Source organism: Primulina huaijiensis, unplaced genomic scaffold (genome assembly GCF_012295235.1).
Source record: "Primulina huaijiensis isolate GDHJ02 unplaced genomic scaffold, ASM1229523v2 scaffold42701, whole genome shotgun sequence".
Classification (NCBI taxonomy): domain Eukaryota; kingdom Viridiplantae; phylum Streptophyta; class Magnoliopsida; order Lamiales; family Gesneriaceae; genus Primulina; species Primulina huaijiensis.
The window spans coordinates 1-17,898 of NW_027360275.1; the positions used below are offsets into that span (position 1 = coordinate 1).

Sequence of the window (17,898 nt, forward strand, 5' to 3'; positions counted from 1 at the left end):
TTATAATTACATTTTATATTTGATATAATTAATATTATATTATTAGTAATTGCGATAATATTATTTAATTATTTTAAATATATTATTGAAATATATATTATACGAATTGAAATAGAAATTATTAAAATTGACAAAATAAAATTAATACAAGATATTAAATTAAATAATATATTACAAATACAACTTCAAATATTTGAACGACCATATGGATCCCATAAATTATCAATTAAAGCATTTCTTAATGCATAGTGAGCGTCTTTGTCTTTTATTTTTTTATATTGAGCGGTGCATTAAAACATTTCATCAGTGTGGTTGAATGTTTAAATATTATTCACTAAATTTGTGTGTTTGGTGTTTAATTATAAAATTATTTAAAAATTTATTTATAAATTTATTTAATTAAATATTTTAATTTTTATGATTAAATGTCTAATTATTAAAAATCTATTTATAAATTGGAAAGTTCACACTATTTTGGTGCAGTATTGGAGATGACCTTACAATATTATAAAATCAGTGCCAAAAGTTACAGCTGTGAACAATTTAACATATAAATATAAATATAAATATTTTGAAAGGACATACAACATAAGATCGATGCCATAGATTATTAAACTATATGATAAAAATAATAATTTTAGATATAGTGTAAGATATGTTTTTTTATTATTCCAAAGGCAAATAAGATAAGTATTTAAATTAGTGGTTTATGGAAAATATTTTCCGGATTTGATCATTGTAAATCCATTTTATAGACATGCATATAATTTTTTATCACAAAAACTTTTTTTTAGACAGATCTCTTATTTGAGTTATCGATGAAAAAAATTACTTTTTATGTCAAAAATATTACTTATTATGGTAAATATAGACAGGTTCACTCGTCTCACAGTCGTACATGAGATCATCTCACAAGAGATCAATTAAATTTTATTAATAAGAGAGTTTACCATTAAGTGTTTTTTTCATAATTTTTCAAAATTCTCTTATTAATATATACGTATATCATATATCATTTTAATCCCTGATAATATATGCTTTTACTACATCAAATAAGAACGTTGGTAATTGATAAAAGAAAAAGAGTGAATATAAAATGAATGATATGAAATATTATAAAAATGAAAACCAAGAAAATACGTACAAATTACAAACAACTCAAAATAAAAAATATAAAAATAATTTCCATTATGGGTTTTTTTTAATTATTATTATTATTTATCATGCAAGCGTAATTCTATTTTTTTTACATCATATGATTAAAAATAATTTAAAAAAAACCAATACAATTTTTTTTAAAAATTTTTTGAAGCCAACACAAAAAATATTTTAGTCACGAAGAAACGCAGGTTGCTGCATCATAATACAAGAAAAACATTTTGATGGCCAAATGTTAATTTCGCATAGAAAAAATAATTATAATATATTCTGAAAAGTGAAAACCCACGTGAAAAGCTCCCTCCATACTGTGTGTACACTAGGGATGGCAATGGGTAGGGTATGGGTCGGATTTCATACCTCCATCCCCATACCCATCGGGTATTGAATTTCATCCTCATCCCCATACCCATCGGATTATCAGATACCCATATCCTACCTCAATACCCAATTATCATATACAATTGAATTTTTTCAAATTTAAATTGTTTCAATGAAGTTATGAATATTTAAAAAATTATTTAAATGAACAATGAGAAAAATTATTCACGCTTTATAATAAGTGTATATAAATGTGTGTGTGTGTGTGTATATATAATGAAGTTTTATATATTTTCTTCTCTATTAATATACAAAGCATCGTTTTCTTTAATTTTCAAATTTATGATTATATGTATTGAAAACTCCGAAAATCGGTGGATTGACTTATGAATCTTAAATATAAATAAATATAATCACTATATATATACATATATACATACATATGTAAATTTATATATATTAATTTAAACAAGTATTCGGGTCGGGTCGGGTGTGGGTCGGATTATATCAAACCCGCCTCCATACCCGAACCCGAAAATACATATACCCAATTACTCAATTATTTAATCGGGTCTAAAAATCCCTCCATATCCTCTTCTATTCGGTTCGGGTATCGGATCCTCCAACGGGTTCGGAGGAAATTGTCATCCCTAGTGTACACTTATAATTTACTAGTCTCTCTTTACACACATATATATTCACGCATATCAAAATTTTATTTTTGTTGTGAAAAAGTAAAAATTTACGGTAAAAAGTAAAAATCTCAAACTCTCAAAATTATCACACTACACACTCTATAATATTTTTCTCTCAACTCAATTGTGATTTTCTTCACAAATGAGATATCTATTTATAGAAAATTTTTATAAATAATCCAAAAATAAATTACATCATTACCTTCATCGTCACACACAAATTTCAATATTCAACACCTAATTTTACCTAATTCTTAACATTCAAATATTCAATACACACATTTTAAATATTATTTTTCAACACTCCCCCTTATGATGATGATCATAATGATTGTCTTCATTACGTGTTTTTATACTGCCTCGTTAAAAACCTTACTAGGAAAAACCCATTGGGATAAAAACCATAGTAAGGGAAAAAGAGTGCAGTCACGTAAACTCCCCCTCATGTTGACACGAACAATTCTTCACAAATTTCGTAGATTGTGCATCCCAATATTATATATGTGATTTCTGAATATTGTCGTAGGAATTGCCTTTGTGAAGAGATTTGATGAGTTTTCACTTGATTGAATGTGACGAACATCAATACATTTATTCTTCTCAAGCTCTTTGGTGAATGCGAAGAACTTAGGAGGAATATGTTTAGTTCTGTCGCTTTTTATGTATCCTTCTTTCATTTGAGTAACACATGCAGCATTATCTTCATATAGTATCACAGGCTTCTCGTCGAATGATAATCCGCATGAGATTTGGATATGTTGAGTCATTGATTTTAACCACACACATTCACGGCTTGCTTCATGTAGTGCAATAATCTCGGCATGATTTGATGAAGTTGTTACGAGCGTTTGTTTCTGTGAACGCCAAGAAATTGCAGTGCCTCCACGAGTAAATACATATCCAGTTTGGGAACGTGCCTTGTGTGGATCAGATAAGTATCCAGCATCAGCATAACCAATTATACTTGGATTAGCATCTTTTGAATACAAAAGTCCCAAGTCTGTCGTTCCTCGTAGATAACGGAATATATGTTTAATTCCGTTCCAGTGTCTCTTTGTTGGATATGTGCTAAATCTTGCCAATAAATTTACGGCAAAAGATATATCAGGCCTTGTACAATTTGTAAGATACATAAGGGCACCGATAGCACTTAGATATGGTACTTCTGGACCAAGAATATCTTCATCATCTTCACATGGACGGAATGGATCCTTTTCTATGTTTAATGATCTAACAACCATTGGAGTACTTAAAGGATTTGATTTGTCCATATTAAAACGTTTAAGGATCTTTTCTGTATAATTTGTCTGGTGAACAAATATTCCACATTCTTTTTGTTCAATTTGTAAACCCAGACAATACTTGGTTTTTCCAAGATCCTTCATTTCAAATTCTTCTTTCAAGTATGACACAACTTCTTGAATTTCCTTATTTGTTCCAATGATGTTTAAATCATCAACATATACAGCAATAATTACGCATCCGGATGTTGTTTTCTTAATGAAAACACAAGGGCATATTGAATTATTTACATATCCCTTTTTCATCAAGTGATCACTTAGCCTATTATACCACATTCTGCCGGATTGCTTCAACCCATATAATGATCTTAGTAATTTCACAGAATAACATTCTCTGGGTTTTGAACTTTGTGCTTCAGGCATCTTAAATCCTTCAGGGATTTTCATATATATATTACTATCAAGTGATCCATATAAGTAGGCTGTAACAACATCCATAAGACGCATTTCTAAATTTTCAGATACTGCCAAGCTAATCAAATACCGAAACGTAATTGCATCCATCACAGGAGAATACGTTTCTTCATAATCAATTCCAGGCCTTTGAGAAAAACCTTGTGCAACAAGTCGAGCTTTATATCTTACTATTTCATTTTTCTCATTTCGCTTTCGAATAAAAACCCATTTGTATCCAACAGGTTTTACACCTTCAGGTGTAAGGACTATAGGTCCAAAAACATTACGTTTATTTAGCGAATCCAATTCAACCTGGATGGCATCTTTCCATTTTATCCAATCCTGCCGATTTTTACATTCACCAAAAGATTTTGGTTCATGATCTTCATTATCATTTATGATGTCGATTGCCACATTATAAGAAAATATATCATCAATTTCTTCTATATCTTTTCGGTTCCATATTTTTCCAGTATTAATATAATTGATAGAGATTTCATGATTCTCGTCAGTTTGTGGTTCTGACAAAACATTTTCATCATCATGTGTTTCTTCAGGAACATCATTCTCTATTTTGTGATCATTATGTGTTTCTTCAGGAACATCATTCTCTATTTTGTGATCATTGTGTTTCTCTATGAATTTTCTTTTTCGAGGATTTTTATCCTTGGAACCAACTGGCCTTCCACGCTTCAGGCGTTTAATGACATCATGACTATCTTCAATTTGTTTCTTCGGAATTTCAATTCGAGCAGGGGCATTTGCAGCATGTATATATGATTTAGTTACCCCTTTTGTGTCTGCAAATGCATCTGGTATTTGATTTGCTATTCTTTGCAAGTGCACAATTTGCTGTACATCTTTTTCACATTGTTTTGTTCTTGGATCCAGATGTAACAATGATGATACATACCATGTAATTTCTTTTTCGGTATGTTTCTGTTCTCCCCCTAACATTGGGAAGATTTCCTCATTAAAATGACAATCAGCAAAACGTGCTGTGAACACGTCGCCTGTCTGTGGTTCAAGATATCGAATGATCGATGGACTATCATAACCAATATAAATTCCAATCTTTCTTTGAGGTCCCATTTTCTTTCGTTGAGGTGGTGCAATAGGCACATACACCATACATCCAAAAATTCTCAGATGAGAAATGTCTGGTTCTTTACCAAATGCAAGCTGCAATGGGGAGTATTTATGATATGCACTTGGTCTGATGCGAATTAATGAAGCAGCATGTAAAATTGCATGTCCCCATATAGAAATAGGGAGCTTTGTTTTCATAATCATTGGTCTAGCAATCATTTGCAGACGTTTAATCAATGATTCAGCCAATCCATTTTGAGTATGTACATGAGCAACAGGATGCTCAACAATGATTCCCATAGACATACAATAATCATTGAAAGTCTGGGAAGTAAATTCACCAGCATTATCAAGTCTAATTTTCTTGATTGTATAATCGGGAAATTGATTCCTCAATTTTATTATTTGAGCAAGTAATCTTGCAAATGCAACATTTCGAGTTGACAATAAACATACATGTGACCATCTGCTGGAGGCATCAATCAATACCATAAAGTATCTGAATGGTCCACATGGTGGATGGATTGGTCCACAAATATCACCCTGAATACGTTCAAGAAACATTGGTGATTCAGTTTGGATTTTGGCTGGTGATGGTCTTATAATAAGTTTTCCAAGAGAACATGCTTTACATTGAAACTTATTATTCTGAAAGATCTTCTGGTCTTTCAATGGATGACCATGTGTATTTTCTATAATTCTTCGCATCATTGTTGAACCAGGATGTCCTAATCGATCATGCCAATTGGTTAATATTGAAGAATTATCAATTACCATGTTTGATTCAATGGGACGTATATGTGTATAATGCAATCCAGTAGGGAGCATTGGTAGTTTTTCAATCACATATTTCTTTCCTGATTTATATGTGGTAAGACACATATATTTCTCATTCCCTTCATTCATTGTTTGAGTATCATACCCATGGGAATATATATCATTAAAACTCAACAAATTTCTTTTCGATTGTGGTGAATATAAAGCATCATTGATCAAAAATTTTGTACCATTAGGTAACAAAAATTGTGCTTTACCACATCCTTTAATCAAGTCTACAGGACCTGATATTGTATTCACCGTTGTTTTTGTTGGTTTTAGTTCCAAGAAATATCTTTTATCTCGGAGGATAGTGTGCGTTGTACCACTATCGGGTATGCAAACTTCAGCTTTGCTCATAGCATTTTCCATATTTGAACTTCAAAAAATATGCAATGAAAAAAAATTAATGACAATACATATGTAAATATAACACATATCATAATTGTACAATAAAACATTATCATATAAATACATGAAAAATAAATTATTGTACATTTATATTCTACCACTATATTGTTCATTTTCAGAGAAATCATTGAGAAAATCTGCAGCATCAATATTGTTCATTTCTATCCCACCAACATATTGATCATTTCCAGAGAAATCATTCATAAAATCAGCAGCATCAAAATGAGTTGAATCACTCAAACGGTCACTTCGCTCAGTGAAGTTGGTCTCTTTTTCTTTCCCCTTTATCGATTCTTTATAGAGCTTGCAAAGGTGCTCAGGGGCTCGACAAATACGAGACCAATGTCCTGGAGTGCCGCATCTGAAACAAGAACTTTCAAATCTTTTCGAGTGATTTTCATTAACACTCATGTTCTCATGATGCCTTTTCTGTGGGTGGTTCGTGACGCCCTTTTGAGATGAGTTATAAAAATAACTATCTCTATTGTTTTCAAAACCACGGCCTCGACCACGACCACGACCAATTCCACGTCCACGTCCACGACCACGACCTCGACCTCGACCTCGACCAAAACCTTGTCTTTGAATTTGATTTTGGTTTCCAGGTTTAAATTCATTTTTACTTACAGCATTTACTTCTGGAAATGCTGATGATCCAGTGGGTCGGGACTGATGATTTCTCATTAGTAGCTCGTTGTTTTTTTCCGCCACAAGAAGACAGGCGATGAGCTCAGAATATCTCGCAAATCCACGCACTCTATATTGTTGCTGTAAAGTTATATTTGATGCGTGAAACGTGGAAAATGTTTTTTCAAGCATTTCCGATTCTGTGACCTCATGTCCACAAAATTTTAGCTGCGAGATTATTCGATACATCGCTGAATTGTAATCACTGACTTTCTTAAAATCTTGGAATCTTAACATATTCCATTCATCACGGGCGGTCGGAAGTATAACTTCCCTTATATGTTCAAATCTTTCTTTCAATCCTTTCCACAGAGCCATGAGATCTTTTTCGATGAGATATTCACATTTTAAACCTTCATCGAGATGTCGACGCAAAAATATTATAGCTTTTGCTTTTTCTTGTGATGAAGATATACCATTTTCTTTAATGGTCTCGCTTAGACCCAATGACTCAAGATGCATTTCTACATCGAGAGTCCATGGCATATAATTTTTCCCCGTAATGTCGAGTGCAACAAATTCGAGCTTTGTCAAGTTTGACATGGTGGTACTAAAAAAAATTATGATGCATTTTATTAGTTAATGAATATTGCAATACAAAGTAATGGATAAACAACAAATACAAGCATTCGTAAAAATAAAGAAAACACATGAGGAGGATATTCTCCGATAAGTACAAGATTCGTGAGTATTATAACCAAAATAATTAAAAATAACTTTGTGAAAGCCATCTTCTTTTTTCTTCAAAAATTTGATGAAGAATAATTTTAGAGAAGAAGAGAAAGTTGGAGTGATTGAATGTGTTTGTGAGATCATATTTATAGGGCAAAAACTAGCCGTTTTGTTACCGTTTATGACCGTTGGTGTACAAGAAAATAAATGTATGTATTTGTATAATTTTATGGTAATAATATGGTGTATATAATATTAGTAATGTTTTAAATAATTATGTATATCATATCACAATATTATAATGAGGTGTCATAAGATATTTTGTTTAAAAACCTTATAGACTTTTATACTTGTCGTATCCCTTACCGGGAGTGTGGGATGTCGTCTTAACATCCTCCCAGGATTTATAACAAGTTTTTTGAAAAATTTATTTTTATTATTTATAATAACATTATATTATATAGTAAATATATAAACAATAAATAAATAAACAATAAAATAAATATTATTACTTTTGTTACCTTTTTTTTCTGTTTTGGAGCTTGGAAAAATATGGAGGACTTTTAGAGCTTCGTGCTGATAACATGTTGTGAAAAAGTAAAAATTTACGGTAAAAAGTAAAAATCTCAAACTCTCAAAATTATCACATTACACACTTTATAATATTTTTCTCTCAACTCAATTGTGATTTTCTTCACAAATGAGAGATCTATTTATAGAAAATTTTTACAAATAATCCAAAAATAAATCGCATCATTACTTTCATCATCACACACAAATTTCAATATTCAACACCTAATTTTACCTAATTTTCAACATTCAAATATTCAACATTCAAATATTCAATACACACATTTTAAATATTATTTTTCAACAATTTTTACGTATATTAATTTTTTGTATACGTATATTAATTTTTTGTATAAAATATTAATTATATCAATATAAGTTTTAAATGTTATTTTTAAATTTATTCTTGCATGTATATCTTACTATCAATATTAGAGTAGGTTCCTTGTGATATATACGGTCTCATAAATCTATATTTATGAGACGAGACGATCTGGTCAATATATGCAATGAAAAATTATACATTTAATATAAAAATAATATTTTTCGTATGTAAGATAAATTCGAAGACTCGTCTCATAAAATCGACATTATAGTTTTTTGAGTTAGTATTATTAGTTCACTGGAAACTACCCAAGTTCTTCCTCTGACTTTATGGTTTTTGTAAGGCAAAACTGTCGTTATAATTTATAGACCTCATTTCCTCCCACGACCGTTATTGTAATTTTGTCTCTTGAAACAAGATTCCTCGACCATGTCTTAAGAATATAAAATTCAATGTGTTTATTAAAATGTTTATAAAAAATATAATAATATTTTATATTAAAAAAAATCCTAGCATCTTTCTAATTATTTTTCCTAATCTCTACTTACCATATGTTGTATTCAAATTTCTCCATAAAATAGATCTATATGTGAATATCGGTAGGATTGACCCGTCTCACATATAAAGATTCGTGAGACCGTCTCACAAGAGATCTACTCGTATTATAATGGCAGTACTCTTTATAACAAACAATCAAGTCGCGAAATAATTTTTTTAATAAAATTATTTTTGTAGTTATTATCTCTATATGATTTTTGATTTAATAAAACGATTTTTGTCGTTATTATGTCTACACAATATTTTATCTAAAAGTTTAATTGTCAATATTTATTTTAATAAAATATAATATTATACAATATTCACATGTTATTGAATTTAAATTTAGCATAAAAATTTCAAAACAATAAAAATAAAATTTCTTCCAACATCCATTTCTTTTCCATTTTCCCCCACGAATTTCTCTTATTTATGTGAAAATCATGCATTTCAAATTCTCTTCTCCATCACCAAACACACCCTAGTCGTAAATCCCGCTGAATATCACAGCGGGTGATGTTAGCGTACCTCGAGAAAATATATATTAAAAAATTTGTGAAAACATTCAGACAGAGAGAGAAACAAACAGTATTTGGTGAGAAAAATACAACGTTTCATTAACTGAGGAGAAAAATTTCCCAAATTTCTCCCATAATCTATACATACACATCACTGTATCGGTGCATAGAGAGAAGAAAATTTGTTCGATTCTCGTTTTCTGTAATATTCAGTGTTGTGTTTGTACATGCACTGAAAAATGGCTGAAATCTGAATCCAGCATTCCTCTGTTCACCCATCTTCTTCGGTTCATAAAACGGAAATTGCTTTGTTGAAGAAGTGAAATTAAGAAAGGAAGTGAATCAGCTGTAGTCTTTACTTCATTTTTGGTTGTTGTTTCACTCTTACTTGTATAGTTTTTTTTTCCCCGATTGCTGAAAATCATGAATGGTGGTGAAAGTGAAGAGGTGGCATCAGCTGTGGCCAGCCCACTAACTCCGCAAGAGTGGAAATTCTCTCAGGTATTTGGGGAGCTGGCGGTCGGTGAAGAAGTACAAGAAGGTAAAAATTAACTGTTAACTGAAAAAATTTGCTTTGGGTTCGGATCTTCTCTTTGGTAGTTTAGATTCCTGTGCTCTTTATAATTTTAGATTGCTAATTACTTAATTCAGTGGAAAATAATGGTCGTTGAGTGGGTATTACAGTAAGTGATTTGCATGTCGTTTTAATCAGGGGTATAAATGGATGATTGTGTTGGGGAGAAGTGATTGAGTTCATTTTTAGTATGACTATGATATTACTGCTTAATAAACTTTATTTTTGCGGAAATTTTTGGCTACAGTGTAGGCTGGGATTTTGTAACTGTGTTTACTACTGTGTCTTAAAACTTGTTATCTGTACCTGAGTATGCAACTTTATTGCTTGAGCTCCTAGCTTTTTTTTGTTGTGGTGAAGTGAGGACTGAATTGATTACTTACTTCGTGCAGCAATTAAGTTATAGTTGGAGGTATACTTGCGAACCATTTGTACGCAGTTTTTAGTGCCGCCCATTGATGCACAGTTTAAGGGCTTGAGATTTTTTGGTTGACTAACCACCATACCCGCATGCTTGTCTGGAAATCCATTTCGCATATTGGACTGACTTGTCCGCAAATCGTGTAATGGATATTCGCTTTAAAAAAAATTATGGTCTTCTCTACTTTGAAACTATCTTGGACTGACTTGTCCGCAAATCGTGTAATGGATATTCGCTTTAAAAAAAAATTATGTTCTTCTCTACTTTGAAACTATATTTGACTTCACATTGTCGGCCAAAAGTTCCGGTCGTTAATTGTTTTGGCGAATAATGCATTTATTATTGTTGTCGAGTAGTGTAATTGCATTGAGAATATTACCTAAATTAGTTTTTCCTCCCCACTCTTTTACCTCTTCTACAACCGTGCAACGCAGGCCTTAGGTGGATATAAATGACCGTGCCGTATTCTAAAGCATATTACATGATCATTGATAAATTTGTTTGCCTTATGATTGGTTTTACATTTATCCATGCTGTAATTTTAAATGCTTCACACGTGTGAACTTTGACTATGAGCTGGCTTATGGGGGAGTCTCTATCATGAGCACTTTCTCGACTATTTAAATGTTTATAGATTACAGTGTCATTGTTACGTAGTATCATGCTTCGAGCCTTGGTAGGAAAAAACATTGATAACGTCTCTTTTGGAAGTAGTAGGTCTACTTTTTATTATTCTTCTCTCATACCTTTGTTTTATGTATGTGCTGTAAATTAACATGCAGTTGACATCATCTCCACCCTTGAATTCAACAAAAGTGGAGACCATCTGGCTACTGGTGATCGTGGTGGAAGGGTGGTGTTATTTGAACATACCGATATGAAAGAAGTAACATCCAACAATTTTCTTTTTTTGATGATGTGCTCATCTGTTAAAATCTTTTACTATAGCAAATTTAAATTGCAGCATGGTGGAAATCGAAGAGATTTGGAGATGATGGACTATTCGGTCAGTCGACATCCAGAGTTTCGTTACAAAACTGAATTTCAAAGCCATGAACCAGAGGTATTTGTTAAAATTTTGCTCTTTTATTGTCATCCTACGGGTTCTTAGCCATGAACCGGAGCTATTTGTTAAAGGTGTCTTCTCTCTTCACCATTTTACTGTGGTGAAATGTTAAATATGTAGTTTGAATTGTAATCATGCAATAAACATGTCTTTTTCCTCCAGTTTGACTATCTCAAGAGTTTAGAAATTGGGGAGAAAGTCAACAAGATTCGATGGTGCCATACAGCAAATGGAGCCCTTTTTCTTCTGTCCTCTAATGAAAAAACCATTAAGTTGTGGAAGGTTTGATTTACATTTCTTCTTAATTTTTTATTTGGTCATTTGCAGTAAAAATGTAGTTCATGTTTATTCATTGTCGCAAATACGCCTTAAGTTTTGTTATTATATTATTCAAGTTGGAAATTGCTTTGAACATTTGATCATTATTCTTCTCAATATGTATGATCTTAATTTTGAGCCTTATTTTCCTTTTTATCATTCCCTTTCATATGTTTCTAAAGTCTGTTTGATTGCACACCTTTAAGCAATATCGAATTACTTATACCATATCGAGAATTTTTCATTTCCTTTTGTCAAATGATCCAGTCAAGTTAATGCATTTTTTCTTTGGTTTTATTTCGTCTGTAGTTGAAGTATGGTACATTCCATTTGCGAAATGCAGTCATAAATTATAGATTTTCTTGGAATCAGGAGGCGTAATATGTAGCAAAAACCAAATAGTGGCATTGTTTGATGATTCTATCCTTTGTTTCAAGCAGGTCCAAGAGAAGAAAGTCAAGAAAATATATGATATGAACATTGACTCATCAAAAGCTGCGGGAAATGTTTCAGCTGCAAGTTCCAGTGTTTCTTCTACTCCTAAGCAGTATTTCACTTATGGCAGCTTTCCAGATTGCTCTTACAACTGTTTGAGTGATGACTTGTCCTTTCCACCTGGAGGCATCCCCTCACTTCGATTGCCGGTGGTAGTTGTAATTAACTAAGCTGCACGTTTACCCATTGCTAAAAGACTTTTGCATGATGCATGTCCTTAGATGTATCATGTGGGGTTGAAAACTTATAGTTATGTTTTCCCAAAGGAAAAGTTCCTTCAATTTTTACTCTGATGTTATCCTTCTATAACGCAAAATAACTTTTGGCTGCTGTATATCAGTCTGTTTGGATGTATGTTTTGTATAATACGTGATTTCAGCATAGCTGTTCAATTCTGAGTCTTGGAGCTTTGGAGCTTAAGGTTACTATAAGTAGTGTGAAGTGTGCATTGGTTGGTCTTAAATATGCAGACGTTCACTTTGGAACTATTTGCCAATTTCCATGTATTACTCCAGAGTATCTTCCGCTTGATTATTCAGTTTCATTTCTTGTAGGCCGTAAGCGGTGATACCAGTCTTGTTGCAAGATCTAGGAGAGTATATGCTCATGCACATGATTATCATATAAATTCTGTCTCAAACAACAGGTGAATATCTATTTTTTTACACCTTGTTGTGCTTCCGATTTCCATCCTTTTGCTTGTGCTTTTATGGTTTGAAATGCTTCTCTTCCCCCCTTGCCTTCACATCCTCAGCCTAGAGGTGGAACAGCTTAAGTATATTTAATGTTTGCAAAAAAAAAAAAAAAAACTAATATAGTATATCGGTGTCCTATCTTTGATGGCTGTGAATTTATTCTCAAACGGTTGTGAGGCTTGGGGCCTCACACTTTAGTCATGAGGGTGAGGAAGGCTTGATTATATATAAGTTCCTAATTATTTTTCTTGAACCTTTGAAGTGAGCAGACGGAGCAGCATGGTTAGCATTTACACGTGGCTATAAACCCCTCTTTTCTTGGCCCTCTGTTAATCCCCCTTTCACCTGCCAAGTTCTTGAACTACTGTTTCTTTTCTCTATCCATATAGTTTAGTGGAGGAGCAGTACGGATAAAAAAATTCAAAGTGGAAACCATCTAGGAATATTAAACTGAACTTTGTGGTGCAATTTATTTCAACTGACTATTTCCATGGCTGAATTTAATAAGGGAAATGGTATCTGATGATCAGTTGCATGTCAATTGAACAAAGGACAAGTAATTCACTTGGCTTTTTTTAGTTATCCAAACACTTCTTGGTGAATACGATACCAAGCTGTTGGCTTGGGCGATACTTTCTGATTATAAATTACTACGAGGTCTTGCATTTTCTTACTGGCTACGTTAGTTATGTGAAATCTTTATCTTAACCACTAAAAGTTCATAACTTTTGATGCATGAAAGTAATGGAGCCATGGAACTCGCTGTAATTTCTGTTGACATGTTGGAAATGAAATTAATTTTTAGTGTGGGAACCCCTATTATTATTTTTTTGTTGAAATTTTAATTTGTCTGAATTCCTAATTAATTTATATTTGCAATGCTTTTCAGTGATGGTGAAACATTTATATCAGCTGATGATCTGCGAATAAATCTTTGGAATTTAGAAATTAGCAATCAAAGTTTCAACATTGTTGATGTAAAACCTGCGAATATGGAAGAGCTGACTGGTGATTAGCTTTTTCTTTATCCATTCTTTTTTCTGCTTTTCCTCTTGAGAATTCTTGTATAATTATTGTGAGCCTGAGGTTCTCTTCTTCTTTTTACTGTTTGATGACCATAATGATTCTTTGAAATGGAACACACTGCAAAAGGGATTGTCTTATGGGTGTAAGGCTGCTATAGTTCTTTTTTAATGTAGACATTTTATATCTGATTAGTTCATAGTTTTTTTAATTAAAGAAAAATCTTTGGGGACAATATGTGATAGCTATGTCGGTAGAACTTGTAGCCATTTGCTTCGCCATTGCGTTAATACTTGTTTTTTATGGCAGAGGTGATAACTTCAGCAGTGTTCCATCCTACTCGTTGCAACATGTTAGCTTATAGTAGTTCAAAAGGATCAATTCGTCTCATTGATTTACGGCAATCTGCCCTATGCGATTCACATTCTAAAATGTAAGTTTTAAGTAATTAGTTGGTTTTCACCAGCCTAATGATTGATTCTAATGCCTTTGTCTGCTTTTATTATTAATAAAACTTAACACGAAATGAAATATTTGATTTTGGGTTATTTCGAATGCCTTTTCTGAATAGTCTCTTGGCTCATATATTAATGTTCCATTCCTAAACAGATTTGAGGAACAGGAGGAACCTAGCTCAAGGACATTCTTCACTGAGATAATTGCTTCAATTTCAGATATTAAGTTTGCGAAGGATGGCAGATACATACTGAGTCGTGATTTCATGACTCTTAAGGTTCCAACTTCTGCACTTATATTTTTTACCACTGTTTGTTTAGGTTCCAACATATGCAGTTATTTATTTACAATTTTGACCACTGTCTGTTTAAGTTTTCTTGAAGCTAGCCTGTTCTTCTTATAGATTAATCTATCACATGATAATGAATGTGTGTAGGCATTGAGTAAAAAAATGCTTTCTGGAAGCAATATGTTGAATTTTGCATTTTGAAATTCAATGGTATACTCTAGTTAGCAGTTTCACACATCTATATTATCTGAAACTGAAAGAAGAAACTTCATAAATTCAACTTTCTGTTGGAGATAGGAAATGATCCATTATAATGCAATCAAACAATTTTGCTTACTGGTTACAGAATTTTTTCACTCTGTTGGTGTTGATTTGATTTTCCTCTGATCCAATATAAATTTGTTTTTTAGTTGTGGGATATTAACATGGATGCTGGTCCGGTAGCAACCTTCCAGGTTCATGAGCATTTGAGACCCAAGGTGAATTGCCTTACATCAGCACCATTTTTGGCTGAGGCTTTTCTGTAACATTATTTAGATGATCATATTGCTATTTGATATTCTCCAGCTTTGTGACTTGTACGACAATGATTCCATATTCGACAAATTTGAATGTTGCCTGAGTGGTGATGGTCAACGGGCGGCAACAGGTTCTTACAGGTAAACTCAAGTTTCAGTTAAGTTTTGTCATTACCATTATTTATTCTATCTGGCTAAATATGCTAATATTTGGTATGATTTCAGCAATATGTTCCGCGTGTTTGGTTGTGCTTTGGGAAGTACTGAAGCAACTTTTCTGGAAGCAAGCAAAAATCCAATGAGGTACCTCCATCAGTATAAGTTTCTATTCATCTGGAAACTTTCATCTATGTGAATATCTTAACTTGTTACTAAAAACATGAACGATTTAATCTCTTCTCAGAAAGCTGGTCCACGCCCCTTCAAAACCTTCCAGATCACTCTGCAGTAGCTTCACTCATGTCGTGAGACGAGGTACTTTTTCAATCTCACTTTTTTAAGTTCTTCAATATAATAACTCTCAACTCAAAAGAATTTTGGGTTCTATGCCACAGGCGCAGAAAGTCCTGGAGTCGATGCCAGTGGAAATTCATTTGATTCCACTAAAAAGCTACTCCATCTAGCATGGCACCCGTCTGAAAACTCAATCGCGTGTGCCGCTGCAAATAGCCTGTACATGTATTATGCATAAGAAGTCCATCCTCAAACTCGGTAAACATTTTTGAATTAGTACCATAAACTAATAGAGGCTCTACCATTTTCTCAAACATCCACAGCACAGATATCAAAGTTTTCAAGATTCAGAATTACTTTCCATTTCAACCTTTCGTTGTGTCCTCCATACAATTTTTTTAACCTTCAAAGGAAAAGATATAGTTTTTCTGTTGTGTTTCTCGGTTGGGCTGGATCAAGTTGGGTAAAAGTTGGGAAGAATATGTTTTAACCCTCCTGCAAACAAAAACTAAGGCTGTCTTGTACTTGTTTCTAGTTTTAAGGTAAAAGTAAGTTTTACTTCAACTCAACCTGGAAAAGGATCTGCTGCTAACGTCGCCGGGGAAGTAAGCTCGTTAACTTCCATTGATAGCATAATGCTTTTACTTTTTTTCTTTTATAGGATTGCTTTTTTCCTCAACAGATTCTCAATTTAATATTTTCTTCTGTAAAAAGTATTCAACTTTAGTTATACATATTTGTACAATATTTTTGTTTTACCATCTAACATGTTGTTGCTTGTGCTTAGAGGGTAGGCTTTTCTTTTGTTATATTTTGCTATTTTTTTAAAAAATAAAACTGTAGCCAAGTAATTTTAAGTCTTATGCTACGGTAAGAGTGACTATCCATGGCAAAATGTAAAACAGAAATGGATCTTGTAATTGTTGGCTCCTCCCTTTTTATGCTTGTGATTGATACAAAAATCATTCATTATTAGGGGCAATGATTCTTCTAAAAAAAAATTTCCAGTTTTTAGTTTCTTTCTTTGAAGGTGAACTCTTGGAAAAGAAATTGTGTTTAAATGTTTAGTTTCTTTCTTTGAAGATGAATTTTTCAAATTTTAGTTTCAGTCTATAATATAATGAAATGTTTTGTATACAATAAAAATTATTGCAAGATGTTTAAATATTTGTAGAATGAAAAATCACAAAGGAACCGGGAAATCAAGGGTATGAAACAATAGTTTAAAACTCGAAAAAAATATAGTTTATAGCCGAGAAATATATTTACTAATGTTTGGTTTTTCAAACCTATGTCAAATTGAATTATAGGCTCGAATGAAATGACAAGCATTGGAAACACATAAATAAGATTCGGGAGTTACATTTCGAAAATAAGCGAAAAAATGGCGAAACGTCGAATTCGTGTAACGTAACGAGTCAGCAAGATCGATTTTGAAATTCCCATTTTAAGATTTAAGGACCTTGATTGATATGTTTGAGGATTATTTTGATAGTTATTAGAGTAGATCTCTTGTGAGACGGTCTCACGAATCTTTATCTGTGAGACGGGTCAACCATACCGATATTCACATAAAAAGTAATATTTTTTTCATGGATGACCCAAATAAGATATCTGTCTCACAAAATACGATCCGTGAGACCGTCTCACATAAGTTTTTGTCTAGTTATTATAGGTACAAGTATGACTAATCCCGGAATTCATGTAAAATCGAGATAAATATACAAAACAAGAAAGCATGGCGTGACCAATACGAGAAGTGGTGTGATGATCAAACCAAATATGATATCACTTCATCTTATACCCATTAGTTTGGTCTCATTAATGTCTTTCAGTTTCATATTTGACATGCTTGATTCATGCATTTTTTATTTGATATTACATTATTTTATTGTGTATGAAAGTTAATTAATTTTTTGGCGACTACATTTTTCTTATAGGTAAGTTGAAGATGGTGGGGTTTGCTGAATCATCGAAGTATGGAATAGATGTATATGACAACTTCGGAGTTTCGAGTTGTAGGTACTTTACAAACTTTAAGTAAATCATTTCGACATTTGTATACTCTGTTATCTACCCGGACTGGATGGGACT

At 32.4% G+C, this 17,898-nt stretch overlaps 1 protein-coding gene across 4 annotated transcripts; it reads left to right on the top strand.

Annotated features, from left to right (window-relative positions):
- The first annotated feature begins 9,559 nt into the window (after positions 1–9,559).
- Positions 9,560–17,898, top strand: LOC140969735 (serine/threonine protein phosphatase 2A 55 kDa regulatory subunit B beta isoform-like). 4 transcript variants are annotated; one of them, XM_073431170.1, is made up of 15 exons: positions 9,560–10,037; positions 11,274–11,377; positions 11,456–11,554; positions 11,720–11,839; positions 12,316–12,525; positions 12,925–13,016; positions 13,955–14,073; positions 14,398–14,521; positions 14,698–14,821; positions 15,244–15,312; positions 15,401–15,492; positions 15,577–15,654; positions 15,755–15,825; positions 15,906–16,062; positions 17,745–17,898. In XM_073431170.1, exons 1-14 carry the CDS (start codon positions 9,920–9,922, stop codon positions 16,040–16,042), a joined length of 1,557 nt encoding a protein of 518 aa, XP_073287271.1. In that variant the 5' UTR covers positions 9,560–9,919; the 3' UTR covers positions 16,043–16,062; positions 17,745–17,898. The 4 variants fall into 4 exon arrangements, with proteins under 4 accessions (XP_073287271.1, XP_073287272.1, XP_073287269.1 ...); XM_073431171.1 differs by lacking the exon at positions 17,745–17,898 and adding an exon at positions 16,340–16,791; XM_073431168.1 differs by lacking the exon at positions 17,745–17,898 and having other exon boundaries at positions 15,906–16,791.